A 14,441-nucleotide genomic window follows, 5' to 3' on the forward strand; every position below is an offset into this window, starting at 1 on the left:
GTGGAGGTGTTCAGGTGGGCCCCGCCGCCGTGGAGGTGTTCAGGTGGGCCCCGCCGCCGTGGAGGTGTTCTGGTGGGCCCCGCCGCCGTGGAGGTGTTCGGGTGGGCTCCACCGCCGTGGAGGTGTTCGGGTGGGCTCCACCGCCGTGGAGGTGTTCGGGTGGGCCCCGCCGTGGAGGTGTTCTGGTGGGCCCCGCCGCCGTGGAAGTGTTCGGGCGGGGCCCCGCCAAGGAGGTCGTCGTTTGGTGGGGCCCGGCCAAGCAGGTGTTTGGGCGGGCCGGCGAGGAGGCCCCGAGGTCGGGCAGCGGCGAGGCCCCGAGGTCGGCAGGGGCGTCCGGATTCCGGAACATTTTACGGATTCCGGACGACCCTGCCATGGATCGTCCCGGATTCCGGAACTCCGGATTTTGGACGCTCAACCTGTACTTTGACATGCCTTTTGGAAGTTCATAAACACAACGTCAACCACACTACTCTCACTAACCCTCTCCATTACTTCATCAAAGAACTCGAACTTCATCAAAAAACTTCATCAAGTTCGTCAACCACGATTTGCCTTTAACAAATCTATGTTGACTTTCATTTATTAACCCATATTTTTCCAAATGCCAATTAATTTTGTTCCAGATTATTGTCTCAAAGTTTCCCCATCCCCGACGGTAGGCTGACTGGCCTGTAGTTGCTGGGTTTATCCCTCTCCCCTTTTGTAAACTGGGGTGTAACATTTGCAATCATGTTATTTAATTTTCTATTCCAAAAGAAGTCACAACCATGAACTGTCAAATATGTGATTTTTGTTCATGAATAACCCCAGCAATGTACATGGTTGATAATGTGTGGTTTTATTGTATTATTGCAGGATTGGCTTGGTGTTTGTGGTTGATGACTCGGATGAGGCTGATGGCCTAAAGGATCCTGGTGTCGCACTTTTCAGGGCTTTTAACTTTGTTGCAGATGAATTGGACAATACAAATGCCTTCCAGACAATCATTTCGGTATGATTGACGTGATAGATTATGGATTGGCCCACAGGGATGAGAGTGATCACATTCCAGATTTATTTTTGTTCATTGTCTTCCCTCCTTGCTGAGGGCATGATGCCAGGAACTCAATTATATAAAGTCACGTTCTACCATTCCATGGCATTATGTATTAGGGATCCAAGGTGCCTTGCCATTATGCTCTCCCCAGCCAAGCTTTCCACTTTGTATACTAACTATTTTTTATCATCCTTACTTTGGTCCAATCAGTTAGTGCCTGGCTAAATTTTGTTCCCATTTGTTATCAACAAGATTAAAATCCCCATGACAGGGAAAGGGATGCTCTGTATATTGGACTAATGGTATCTCTTTGTAGTTTAATTGTTTTATCATCGATGTTCAAATATTCCTATCCCCGTGGAAATAACTTATCTAGTTTATTATACTAATGGGTATTTAATTGCAGTTTGATTTTCGTCTAGTCCATTTCCAGTAGCCCATTCTCTCTCGCTGTTTACTGTGAAATGCCACGGGTCAATTTGAACTGCAGTTTGTATGGTCAGATTTACATTATGTAATTTCCCTTGAGTATTAGGGAGAAACTTCAGTGTTTTATCTCCTTGGCGGTATAGGGGCCGAAATTCAGCCTCCCGGAAAGGCCCTTACCGCCAGAAAGTGGCGGAGTCCAGTGGCTGCCAATTTCCGGTTGAATGGCCACCGCTAGCGAAATTCACCTTGGTGGATTTTCCGGCGGTTCCCACTTCCGCCCCACTGCTGCCGACCCGTCCTAAGTGCGTAATCAAAGCGCGCACCGCCGATCTCCCGCACCTCCATCTAAATTCAGCTTGTAAAATCTTCGATCTGCTTCTGGGTGCCCCCGACAGCTTTTTCTGTTGGTGCACCTTGTTTTCTGTGTGTGGGACATGGCTCACGGCGGCCATTAAAGGTGAGGGCCCACTGCCGCGGCCGGCATTTTATTGTTTTTGCCGGCCGGCTTCCAGTTCGGCCAGACAAATATGCCCCCGAGTTCGGCCGGGCCGCCAACAGGAGGGGGTGCCAGGCCACTGGCCCGGCCGAAACCCTCCCTGGTGGCCCGGTGGACCTAACTAAAATTTTTGCAGAGCTCGCAGCGGCTTTCACCTTTAAGATGATTGTCAGTGGCGGTGACTCCGCCCCGCTCCACTTCCTCCCCTCTTGTTGTTGATCTTCTGCTTACCGCCCTACTTCCGCTCCCATTATGACCGACTTCCGGTCCGCTTTAAAAAAAAACGCTGAATTTTGTGAAAGAGGCCACCTAATCCGATGCGATGGTAAAAACACTTCAGAAGCGGGCGGACCTGAATTTTTACCCTATACAGTGGTCACCGTTCTAAGGAGATCAAGTGGGTTAGGGGAAAGCCTTTACTGGGACAAATTATAAATGGTCTGTGATGGTGTGGGGGAGGGGGAGGCAGAGGAACAATCTAAGTAGGCCAATAGATTTTTTTGCATTCCAGATTTTTATGCATAGTTATTTCTTTTTTTAGATGTATAGTAAGGTGAAGGAAGGTGAGAAGCTGGCGATTGAGCACATCATCGGTACCTTGGAGAAGGACTTTTCTAATGTAGAGGTGGCTAGTATTCTGGGATCTGGTTCAGCATACGACAGAAACCGAAAGGTGAGACCAGTTAATTCATGAGGGTGAGGTTTGTATTACATCCAAGTTTGTTTGGATTGCTTGTTGGGTCACTTGTAGGAACTTGAAGAAGAGCTGAACTTGGAGTAAAGTCAGTGGCCCGGAATTTGTGGCCAGCAATGAAGCGAAGACGTGTGCTGCTGGCCTGAAGTATACTCTGCACAAGGATCTCGCGATCTCTGCGTCAAGAACTTCAGGTTTTCCAACCTTGAATTTAATTCAGTGGAACTTAATGGGAATCCCTTTTGTGCGAAGTGCTGTGATGACAACAGGCTGTCTAAGCAGCCAATCAAAAGGCAGAATTCTCATAGACAGTGAACAAGGAAGTGAGTAAGCTCTTAAAATTCTAACTTTAAAAAATAGTTAGAGAGAGCAAAAGGAAGATTGGAATTCTCACATGGGGAAAAGTCAAACCTAAAATAAAGATGCATAACATTTAAAAAAAATTAAAAATATTTTTTGAAAAGTTTATTCGTTTTATGTTTTATTAATTGGACAATTTATTAAGTGGACAAATTTCAGACTGCTCAAAATTAAAATTAGTCTTCCAGGCCCTTAACATTTGTTTAGCAGTCAGTACGCTGTTTAAACCCCAGTTACTAATCCCCTTGGGTCTAACTTTTAGTGCTGAATTTAAAAGAATAATTACTGCAGAAGAGCTGAAGTTTTTGTCCATTTCAATGATTTACGAGATTTCACTAATTGCCGGCTCTGTGGTGGGGGTGGGTGTTTGCACAGCACAGCCAGTTTCAGAGCTATAATTAGCAGACCACAATGTTGGGATTTCTGCATATACTTGCAGATTCAGGGCCATTGATTCTGTTCATTAGCTAAGTTGATTGAATACATTGTTTGAGTTTTCTTCAACGATTTGTTGCTGAAAGTTGAGAGTCCCATCATCCATTAATTTGGGGAACGTGTACATGCTGCAGTGAGATTGTAAACATGTTTATGTAGAACAGGTTTACGATTTCACGATCCAGTACAGCACTGCTGATCCCAAAAAATGTATCTTCACTTTTCTTTTGCAAAGACAAATACATGAATCAGAAGTGCTGTATCTCCACATAAATCTAAGTAGGAGAATCAAAGAAACACAAGTTCCTTGCTACAAAAACGTATTTTACTAGGTTTCTGTTTGAGTATTAAAAACTGCATTTTTCACTGTCACTTGGAAACTGACTACATAGATGAGAAATGGCGACCTCGTGAGGTACTGAAGGAATTATAGCTGAAAAATAATAGTTAAGTTCCAATAAATAGATCAACTGCAGCAGCTGGAATAATCTTAAGAATTGGGAGAATTCCAAGGTTGTGTGCACACTAATTGAAGTGTTTAGGATAATTTTGACCATTACCGCCAGGGCAATAGCCTAGTGGAGTGGAGCGGATCACCCGATCGTTAAAGAAGAACACGCGATTTTCATCTTTAACACCCATGCGTTGAAGGTGAAAATTACATTCTTGGTATATTAAATCCGTTCTGCTTTTCTGCCGTGTGTTAGTACCCAATCTGTACGATGGACAGTTTAATTAAAAAAAAATGATTTCCTCCTAAAACCAATCTAAAATTCTAGCACGCTGCCACATGACAGAAATTCAATATGTGGCACCCCATGTGGCATCAATGTCATGGTTGTTGCACTCTAAAGGAATCAAATCTGCTGTTGGACAATTGGGTAGCATTTTATTTTTGGCTCAGGAGTTTACAATTTACAGTAAATTGCCTACAATTGGATTTAATAAGTTATAGGGCTCAAATTTCCCCAACCCCTTTTTCCAGCGCACTCACCCGTGCTCAAAACGGCGCCAACAAACTTACTCATGATTCTGGCCACTCTGCTGTGTGTCCCGGGTCCTGGCGCGGCGTATATAATGGAGTGAGGGCTGGAGCTACAGCCCTGCGCCGGAAACAGTGCCGGCAGCTGTCCACATGCGCAGTGGAGTCTGCGCGCGTGCGCAGTAGCTCCTCACCCTCCCAGCGCGTCCTGCAGGCTGTGAGCGGGACCTAATGTTTGCCGCCCCTATCCCTGGCCGAAGGGACGACCCGATGTTCGCTGCCCCTATCCCTGGCAGAAGGGACGACCCGATACTCACCGCACCCTATCCCTGGCCGAAGGGACGACCCGATACTCGCCGCCCCTATCCCTGGCCGAAGGGACGACCCGATATTCGCTGCCCCTATCCCTGGCCGAAGGGACGACCCGATACTCGCTGCCCCTATCCCTGGCCGAAGGGACGTCCCGATGTTCGCTGCCCCTATCCCTGGCCGAAGGGACGACACGATACTCGCCGCCCCTATCCCTGGCCGAAGGGACGACCCAATACTCGCTGCCCCTATCCCTGGCCGAAGGGACGACACGATACTCGCTGCCCCTATCCCTGGCCGAAGGGACGACCCAATACTCGCTGCCCCTATCCCTGGCCGAAGGGACGACACGATACTCGCTGCCCCTATCCGTGGCCGAAGGGACGACCCGATACTCGCTGCCCCTATCCCTGACCGAAGGGACGACCCAATGTTCGCCGCCCCTATCCCTGGCCGTAGGGACGACCCGATGTTCGCTGCCCCTATCCCTGGCCGAAGGGACGACCCAATGTTCGCCGCCCCTATCCGTGGCCGAAGGGACAACCCGATACTCGCTGCCCCTATCCCTGGCCGTAGGGACGACCCAATACTCGCCGCCCCTATCCCTGGCCGAAGGGACGACCCGATACTCGCTGCCCCTATCCCTGGCCGAAGGGACGACCCGATACTCGCCGCCCCTATCCCTGGCCGAAGGGACGACCCGATACTCGCCGCCCCTATCCCTGGCCGAAGGGACGACCCGATACTCGCTGCCCCTATCCCTGGCCGAAGGGACGACCCGATACTCGCCGCCCCTATCCCTGGCCGAAGGGACGACCTGATACTCGCTGCCCCTATCCCTGGCCGAAGGGACGACCTGATACCCGCTGCCCCTATCCCTGGCCGAAGGGACGACCTGATACTCGCCGCCCCTATCCCTGGCCGAAGGAACGACCTGATACTCGCCGCCCCTATCCCTGGCCGAAGGGACGACCTGATACTCGCTGCCCCTATCCCTGGCCGAAGGGACGACCCGATACTCGCTGCCCCTATCCCTGGCCGAAGGGACGACCCGATACTCGCCGCCCCTATCCCTGGCCGAAGGGACGACCTGATACTCGCTGCCCCTATCCCTGGCCGAAGGGACGACCCGATACTCGCCGCCCCTATCCCTGGCAGAAGGGACGACCCGATACTCACCGCACCCTATCCGTGGCCGAAGGGACGACCCGATACCCGCTGCCCCTATCCCTGGCCGAAGGGACGACCCGATGTTCGCCGCCCCTATCCGTGGCCGAAGGGACGACCCGATACTCACCGCACCCTATCCCTGGCCGAAGGGACGACCCGATACTCGCCGCCCCTATCCCTGGCCGAAGGGACGACCCGATACTCACCGCACCCTATCCCTGGCCGAAGGGACGACCCAATACTCGCTGCCCCTATCCCTGGTCGAAGGGACGACCCGATACTCGCCGCCCCTATCCCTGGCCGAAGGGACGACCCGATGTTCGCTGCCCCTATCCGTGGCCGAAGGGACGACCCGATGTTCGCTGCCCCTATCCCTGGCCGAAGGGACGACCCGATGTTCGCTGCCCCTATCCCTGGCCGAAGGGACGACCCGATGTTCGCTGCCCCTATCCCTGGCCGAAGGGACGACCCGATACTCGCTGCCCCTATCCCTGGCCGTAGGGACGACCCAATACTCGCCGCCCCTATCCCTGGCCGAAGGGACGACCCGATACCCGCTGCCCCTATCCCTGGCCGAAGGGACGACCCGATACTCGCCGCCCCTATCCCTGGCCGAAGGGACGACCCGATACTCGCTGCCCCTATCCCTGGCCAAAGGGACGACCCGATACTCACCGCACCCTATCCGTGGCCGAAGGGACGACCCGATGTTCGCTGCCCCTATCCCTGGCCGAAGGGACGACCTGATACTCGCCGCCCCTATCCCTGGCCGAAGGGACGACCCAATGTTCGCCGCCCCTATCCCTGGCCGAAGGGACGACCCAATGTTCGCCGCCCCTATCCGTGGCCGAAGGGACGACCCGATACTCGCTGTCCCTATCCCTGGCCGAAGGGACGACCCAATGTTCGCCGCCCCTATCCCTGGCCGAAGGGACGACCCGATGTTCGCCGCCCCTATCCCTGGCCGAAGGGACGACCCGATACTCGCTGCCCCTATCCCTGGCCGAAGGGACGACCCAATACTCGCCGCCCCTATCCCTGGCCGAAGGGACGTCCCGATGTTCGCTGCCCCTATCCCTGGCCGAAGGGACGTCCCGATGTTCGCTGCCCCTATCCCTGGCCGAAGGGACGACCCGATACTCGCTGTCCCTATCCCTGGCCGAAGGGACGTCCCGATACTCACCGCACCCTATCCGTGGCCGAAGGGACGACCCAATACTCGCCGCCCCTATCCCTGGCCGTAGGGACGACCCGATACTCGCTGCCCCTATCCCTGGCCGAAGGGACGACCCAATACTCGCCGCCCCTATCCCTGGCCGAAGGAACGACCCGATACTCGCCGCCCCTATCCGTGGCCGAAGGGACGACCCGATGTTCGCTGCCCCTATCCCTGGCCGAAGGGACGACCCAATGTTCGCCGCCCCTATCCCTGGCCGAAGGGACGTCCCGATGTTCGCTGCCCCTATCCCTGGCCGAAGGGACGTCCCGATGTTCGCTGCCCCTATCCCTGGCCGAAGGGACGTCCCGATGTTCGCTGCCCCTATCCCTAGCCGAAGGGACGTCCCGATGTTCGCTGCCCCTATCCCTGGCCGAAGGGACGTCCCGATACTCACCGCACCCTATCCGTGGCCGAAGGGACGACCCGATACTCACCGCACCCTATCCCTGGCCGAAGGGATGACCCGATGTTCGCTGCCCCTATCCCTGGCCGAAGGGATGTCCCGATGTTCGCCGCACCCTATCCCTGGCCGAATGGTCTCCTGCACCAGCCCGTGAGCTATTGAACAGATGGAAACCTGCTGTGCTAACTTGTTTCTAGCAAAAATACAGGGAAGTTGTTTCTATTTTACACATCTTTTGGGAGTATCTTGGCATAAAGCCTTTGGAGCCAATTACTGACAGAATGGAAACATCACTCGACTTAATTTGTTTTAGGGAGATCCCTGTACAGATAAAAAAATGATTGTGTAGGAGACCTGTAAAAATGTGCAAAGTAATGAGTGACATGAAAAAAGCCCTGTACATGTAAGTAGCTGCTTGTGTTGTTTTTGTTGTGTTTGCAGAGTTCCTTTATTTTCTTTTAATCTTTCCTTAAAACTTTATAAGTCTTGGTGCTTTAGATGCAGGTCTTCTCCGCTTCCTTCTATTTTTTATTATTGAATGCTTTTTATTCTTTGTTTAGTGCTTTGTAAGTCTTGGTGGTTTAGAATGTACCTACCTGCACTGATTTCTTAACTCTCCGCAAGGGTTTTCTGTGCGGCCACAAGTGGCCACATACGCTGGCCTAAGTTTGTTTGGAGCAACTATTAGCTGTCCAAACTGGCTTAAATGGCCAAAATGGCTGGTAACGCCCCCTTTTGGAAAAGAAAAACTAAACTTAAAAAAAAACTAACTAACTCACTCACACTGGCGCAAATTAAATGTGCAGAATGGGGACTTTTAAGATACTCCAGAAAAATCAAGTTGCTCCAAAAAAAACGGAGCAACCCATGGGCAAATTTGGACCCTACATTTCTACATTAATGTAAAAGGTACAACTTGACTAAAATCTTGCTACACATCCACCTTACCCCAGAAAATTAGTTTATTTTTGCAAAAGCACCAAGTGACAAAAATAAGCAATGACAAAATAAAGCCAAGAACTCTGTCACATTCTGTGGGATTCTTTTAACATAATGTTTACCAATAGCCACTTTGAAAGTGATTGTTCATGAAAATAATCTGCAGAATTTTTTTAATTCTCAGGATAACTTTGGTGTGTATTTGCTTAAGTTTAGAAGGGTGAAGACTGATTTAATCGGGGTCTTTAAAATAATAAAGTGATTTGATAGGGTAGATGCAGAGAAACTCTTTCCTCTGGTGGGGAATCCAGAACAAGGGGGCACAATTTTAAAATTAGTGCCGGGCGTTCAAGAGTGAAATCAGGAAGCACTTTTTCCACACACACCATCGTAAATCTGAAAATCTTTTCTCCCAAAAGGATGCTGGGTCAGTTGAAAGTTTTAAGATTGAGACAGTAGACTTTTATTAGGTAAAAGTATAAGGGATAGGTAGCAAAAGCAGATAAATCAGCCATGATCTAACAGAACAACTGAACAGGCTTGAGGAGCTGAATGGCCTACTATGTAGCTATGTTCTGCATTTTTGTTTCACCTCGATGTGGGAACAATCAAAAATGTTAATGCCAGGATTTTGTGTGTGGTGTTTTAGTATTCTAAAGTGAATGAAGCAGAATAAATGACCATTATTAGCTGGTTTTAAAATTCTTAATCTTCATCATCATGCTCGAGAAGTTATTAATACGAATGCATTACTAATGCATGTAATTATTTAACTGTTCACTAATTGAAGTGATACATTTTTTTGGAAAATGCATATTCAAGCAGCGTAATAAAGATTGAATATAATGAAAGCTGCATATTGGATCTAGGCTTTGTCATATCAAATGAGTGATTTATGACTTAAATTCAGATTAATATATTCCTGTTAAATATTCTGTTCGGTTTTAGGTGCAGTTTGGCATATCCTAAAGTATGGTCATCAGTGTTTATCAATTCATTCGTAAAAAATTAATAGGTACTTTATATCAACAAAAATTAAAATTTAATAGGCATTTTATAAAAATGCAAACCAAGATAGATGAGTTCTTAAGATGAAGAATTTCTAAAGCTCCCTTACAAATTGCTTCTACACTAATCAAATCTGCTGCTGTTCCTATGAACCCAAACTGGGTAACATAACGAAAAGTTGCAATTACGTCAAAGATAATTAATGGGTAATTGTTTAATGTAAGTGCTTTTACAACAGGGATTACTGTCTGTAGTAAATTGTGTTTCTGTTACCTTTCTGTTTTTCTTTGTTAGGAATGTACAGATTACTATAAGCAGGCAGGCTTGGGCTCTCTGCCTATTGCCCTCTACAATGGCATGCCTTACCAGAGGGAACAGCTGGATCCTGATGAGCTAGAAACTGTGACTATGCACAAGATCTTGGACAATACAGCCTACTTCCAGAAAGTTGTTTACTTAGTAAGTAATATTATACAATGGCCCAGAAATCACGGTTTCTCCTTCCCACGGGCGTTCGATTGGATTCTAGAAAAAAGAAGCGCACCTACCTGAAGCTACTGCGTCCACGCGAGATCCCGGAGGCCTCTCCTGACTGCACGTTGTAGCGCGTGCACGTTGGGACGTGCGCAGGCCTGGAGCTGGAGTCACATGGCTCTGGGCAGCCAGTCAGATATAGTATATTCTCATTCATTGTAATAGGAGTTTCATAAGTCCGAAACTCCTATTAATATGAATGAGAAACACCCCCAAACACTACATAAAACATTTTTAAAAAAACACCTCACATAAATACACTATAGAAATTAAAGTTGATAGAAATATTTTTGAAAAAAAATATTTGATTTTTAAAAAAAGTTTCAATTATGGTTTAAAATAAAATTACCTGAGTGGGCAGGATTTTTAACATAAATATGTATTTTTAAATTTTATTTTAAAATATTTTTGCAATGTTTTTAAACTCTTATGCTGGTAAAAGTAAGCTATGCGCCTGCTTTTACCAGGCGCAAGAGTTTTAAGGACCTTCGCAGGGCAAGAGATGGGCAATCCTGTGGGAATGTCCTCGCTCCTGAGATGCGTGCGATCTGTCAAGCCAGAAACTTGACCGGAAAAGCCTTTTTTTCAGCGCATGCGCATTGCGCGCCGAAAATAGTTTTTTCCAATGCCTTCCTGGATGAGTAGAAACTCCATACAGACCCGGGGAAGCCGCGATTTCTGGGCTATTGTGTTGTCCTGCCTGAATTAGACTTGGGTGCAAAGCAGTCACTGATTGATTTGCGCTGCAACAGACTGTACAAATACGAACACCATGAAAGAGTAGTTGCTTCACTTGAATCTTCATGAAAGCTGACATGTGAATAGAACTGATTGTAATCCAAGATTCTACAGTGATGAATCTAGCATATAATTGTAACACTTGAAATGTCTCCTATTGGGGCTTGGGGCTTCAGTTGGTATGTCACTCCCAAAAACTCTGAAAGATAACAGTACCACCATATTGATATTCCTCTATGTGATTCTTGGTGCCATCGTATCTTGTATATCATTTATCAGTTATATTTATTTAGCAACTCGATTTCAACAAGAATTGCATAAAAGTCTGCAGTGAGTAGGGGCGGATCTTTAATCTTTGACAGGGAGTAAAATGGGAAATATTGGACCTGCAGCCCGTTATACACACTGCATGATTTTCTTTTCCATTTCCATTGTCCCAGCGAAGTTGAAAGATCTAGCATAAGTTTCTAAAATACACTTCTGTCTGACTTGCTATGCAGGGTTATATTTATATTTTTTTCCACATCAAGTATTTATTCAATTCCCTTTTCAAAGTTACTATTGAATCTGCTTCCACCACCCTTTCAGGCAGTGCATTCCAGATCAAAACAACACGTGTGGGGGAAAAAAATCTTGTCATTTCCCCTCTGGTTTTTTGCTAATTATCTTAAACCTGTGTCCTCTGGTTATTGACCCTTCTGCCAATGGACATAGTTTCTCCTTACTCCATGAAAGCCATTCATAATTTCGTACACCTCTATCAAATCTCCTCTTAACCTTCTTTGGGCTGGATTTTCGGGTCGTTTGCGCTTTGAGTTTCGCCGGGTTTTGACCCTCCGCGGCAAAAAATGGGGCGGTGAGGTCTTTTACATCCGGGCGTGATCTCCGGTCGGGTTTTGCGGTGGTGTTTAGAAGCACCGCCGGGAAGAGCTGCGCCGGGTGTGCAATCGCTCTCATTGCGACACCGGCAGTAGTTTCGACTCGCACCCGACCCGTCCGCCCCGAAACGCGCCCCGCGATGACCGCCAGGGAAAACACAACGGTCCAGCCCTGCCGGTGAGGTGGATAAACTGCAAAAAAGGTAAGTTCCAGTGTTATTTTTTTGTAGCGATTTGTGTTGTTAGGGTGTGGGTAATGTTTTTAAAAATGTTTTTGTGAATTCTTTTGGCGGGGGTGGCAGGGGTTCCCCTCCCAATGCCTCTCTTGGCCCCGCACTTTGGTTGGCGAGGTTCCCGTTTTTGCGCTGCGAAAGTTGTGCTGCATCCCAGGGTCCAGATGACAAAAATTACTCCACACAGTGCAAACATTAATCGGGCGGTATCTTTCTCGCCCCGTCTCCGTTTTCGCCCCGAAGATGGCAAAGCCGAAAATCCAGCTCTTTGTGTTTAGGAGAACAATCCAAACTTCTCTAGTCTCGCCCAATAACTGTCTCTCAACCCTATATTTTCAGGGGTAATGTCAGATCTCATCTAATTGGAGCTAACACTTGATGGAGGGCCCTTTTCCTATTTTCATAATTGAGATAAGCTGTATGTTGTGTTTCCTTATGTTGCATTTCCATGAGATAAGATGTTATATCGATGTTGATTTTTTGCTTTTATAGTTTTGTTTCGAGTTTGATTGAAGTTGAATTCGTGAAGAATTAGAAAAAAGATGCATTTTTTAAAAATTAACTCCGAAGAACCAAATAATTACGTTGCAAAAACATTTTAAACTTCATAATTTTTCCCTGTAAAACATTGAAATAATTGTGAAAAGCATTAAGTGGTATTGTTAGCTCCCTGGTCAAGAACGTACAATTTGAAAATGAAAATTTGGGTGTCAGTGGAAAATACTTGAAAGTAGAAAGTCTTTGGATTATTAATTATATTAATAAAGAATTAGATGAACAGTGATAACACTGTTGTAATTGCTGAATTTTGCTTCCCATCCCCCATGCCACAAGGATTGGAAGGTAACAAATGTAACCCAGCTATTCAAGAAAGGAGGGAGAGAGAAAACGGGGAACTACAAGCCAGTTAGCCTGACATTAGTCGTCGGGAAAATGCTGGAATCAATTATTAAGGAAGTAGTAACAGAGCACTTACAAAATCATATGATCAGGCAGAGTTAACACGGATTTATGAAAGGGAAATTGTGTTTAACAAATTTAGGAGAGTTTTTTGAGAATTTAAACTAGCATAGTAGATAAAGGGGAACCAGATGTAGTATATTTAGATTTCCAAAATACATTCGATAAGGTGCCATATAAAAGGTTGCGACGCATGATAAGGGCTCATGGGATTGGGGGGTAATGTGTTAGCATGGATAGAGGATTGGTTAACTGACCAAAAACAGAGAGTAAGGATAAACATGTCATTTTCCAGTTGGTAGGCTGTAACTAGTGGGGTGCTGCAAGAATCAGTACTTGGGCCTCAGCTATTTACAATATACATTAATGACTTGGATACAGGGACCGAGTGCAATGTATCCAAGTTTGCTAATGATATAAAGCTAGGTGGGAAAGTAAGCTGTGAGGAAGACACAAAGAACTTGCAAAGGGATATAAACAGGCTAAGTGAGTGGGAACACAGAAAGTTAGTATGCAGGTACAGTAAGCAATTATGAAGATAAATGGCATGTTGGCCTTTATTGCAAGGGGGTTGGGGAACAAGAGTAAGGAAATCTTACAACAATTATACAGGGCTTTGATGAGACCACACCTGGAGTACTGTGCATAGTTTTGGTCTCCTTATTTGAGGAAGGATATACTTGCCTTAGAGGCAGTGCAACAAAGATTTACTAGATTGATTCCTGGGATGAGAGAGTTGTCCTATGAGTAGATTGGGCGTATAATCTCTGGAGTTTAGAAGAATGAGAGGTGATCCCATTGAAACATATAAGATTCTGAGGGGGATTGACAGGGTTGATGCTGAGAGGTTGTTTCCTATCGCTGGAGAGTCTGGAAATAGGGGGCACAGTCTCAGGATAAGGGGTCAGCCATTTAAGACTGAGATGAGGAGGAATTTCTTCACTGAGGGTTGTGAATCTTTGGAATTCTCTACCCCAAAGGGCTGTGGATGCTGAGTTGTTGAGCATATTCAAGGTTGAGATTGCAGATTTTTGGACTCTAGGGAAATCGATGGTTATGGGGATCAGAGGGGAGAGGTTTGCGAAAGTGGAGTTGAGGTCGAAGATCAGCCATGATCTTATTGAATGGTGGAGCAGCCTCGAGGGGTCGTATGGCATACTCCTGCTCATAATTCTTATGTTTACGCACACATGCATTTTTGTAACTTTTACTTGTAGCAGTATGCTTCAATGACTTAGTCAATGTTTTTTCTTTCATCACTAAAACAGATTAAGTGGTCATTTATCTCATTGCTGTTTGTGGGATCTTGATGTGTGCAAATTGGCTGCCGCATTTCCCTACATACAACAGCGACAATGCTTCAAAAATACTTAATTTGTTTTGCAGCGCTTTGAGTCGTCCTGCTGTTATAAAAGTTGTTAATAGAAGAGGCAAGAAGGTCAAAAAAGATTTATAAGGATGATACCAGAACTGAGAACTTATAATCACTATTTACTGTAAGCTGCACGGCTGCGCACTGCTCCCGGGATCCTGCGCAGCCGGCTTGCCGGCATCTTAATGTAAAAACCACGCATGCGCAATATTTTGGAGGGGCTGCACAGAGCCAAAATAAATT

General features: G+C 47.0%; 1 protein-coding gene across 2 annotated transcripts in view; it reads left to right on the forward strand.

Annotated features, from left to right (window-relative positions):
* The window catches only part of uggt1 (UDP-glucose glycoprotein glucosyltransferase 1), a 188,177-nt gene that overhangs the window by 70,450 nt on the left and 103,286 nt on the right, over positions 1-14,441 (forward strand). For both annotated transcript variants that reach the window (XM_070883358.1, XM_070883359.1), the window contains exons 16-18: positions 859-994; positions 2,506-2,637; positions 9,778-9,942. In XM_070883358.1, the coding sequence (XP_070739459.1) occupies positions 859-994; positions 2,506-2,637; positions 9,778-9,942 (433 nt within the window). The remainder of the gene's footprint in view (positions 1-858; positions 995-2,505; positions 2,638-9,777; positions 9,943-14,441) is intronic.

The sequence above is a fragment of the Pristiophorus japonicus genome, chromosome 6 (assembly GCF_044704955.1).
Source record: "Pristiophorus japonicus isolate sPriJap1 chromosome 6, sPriJap1.hap1, whole genome shotgun sequence".
Classification (NCBI taxonomy): domain Eukaryota; kingdom Metazoa; phylum Chordata; class Chondrichthyes; family Pristiophoridae; genus Pristiophorus; species Pristiophorus japonicus.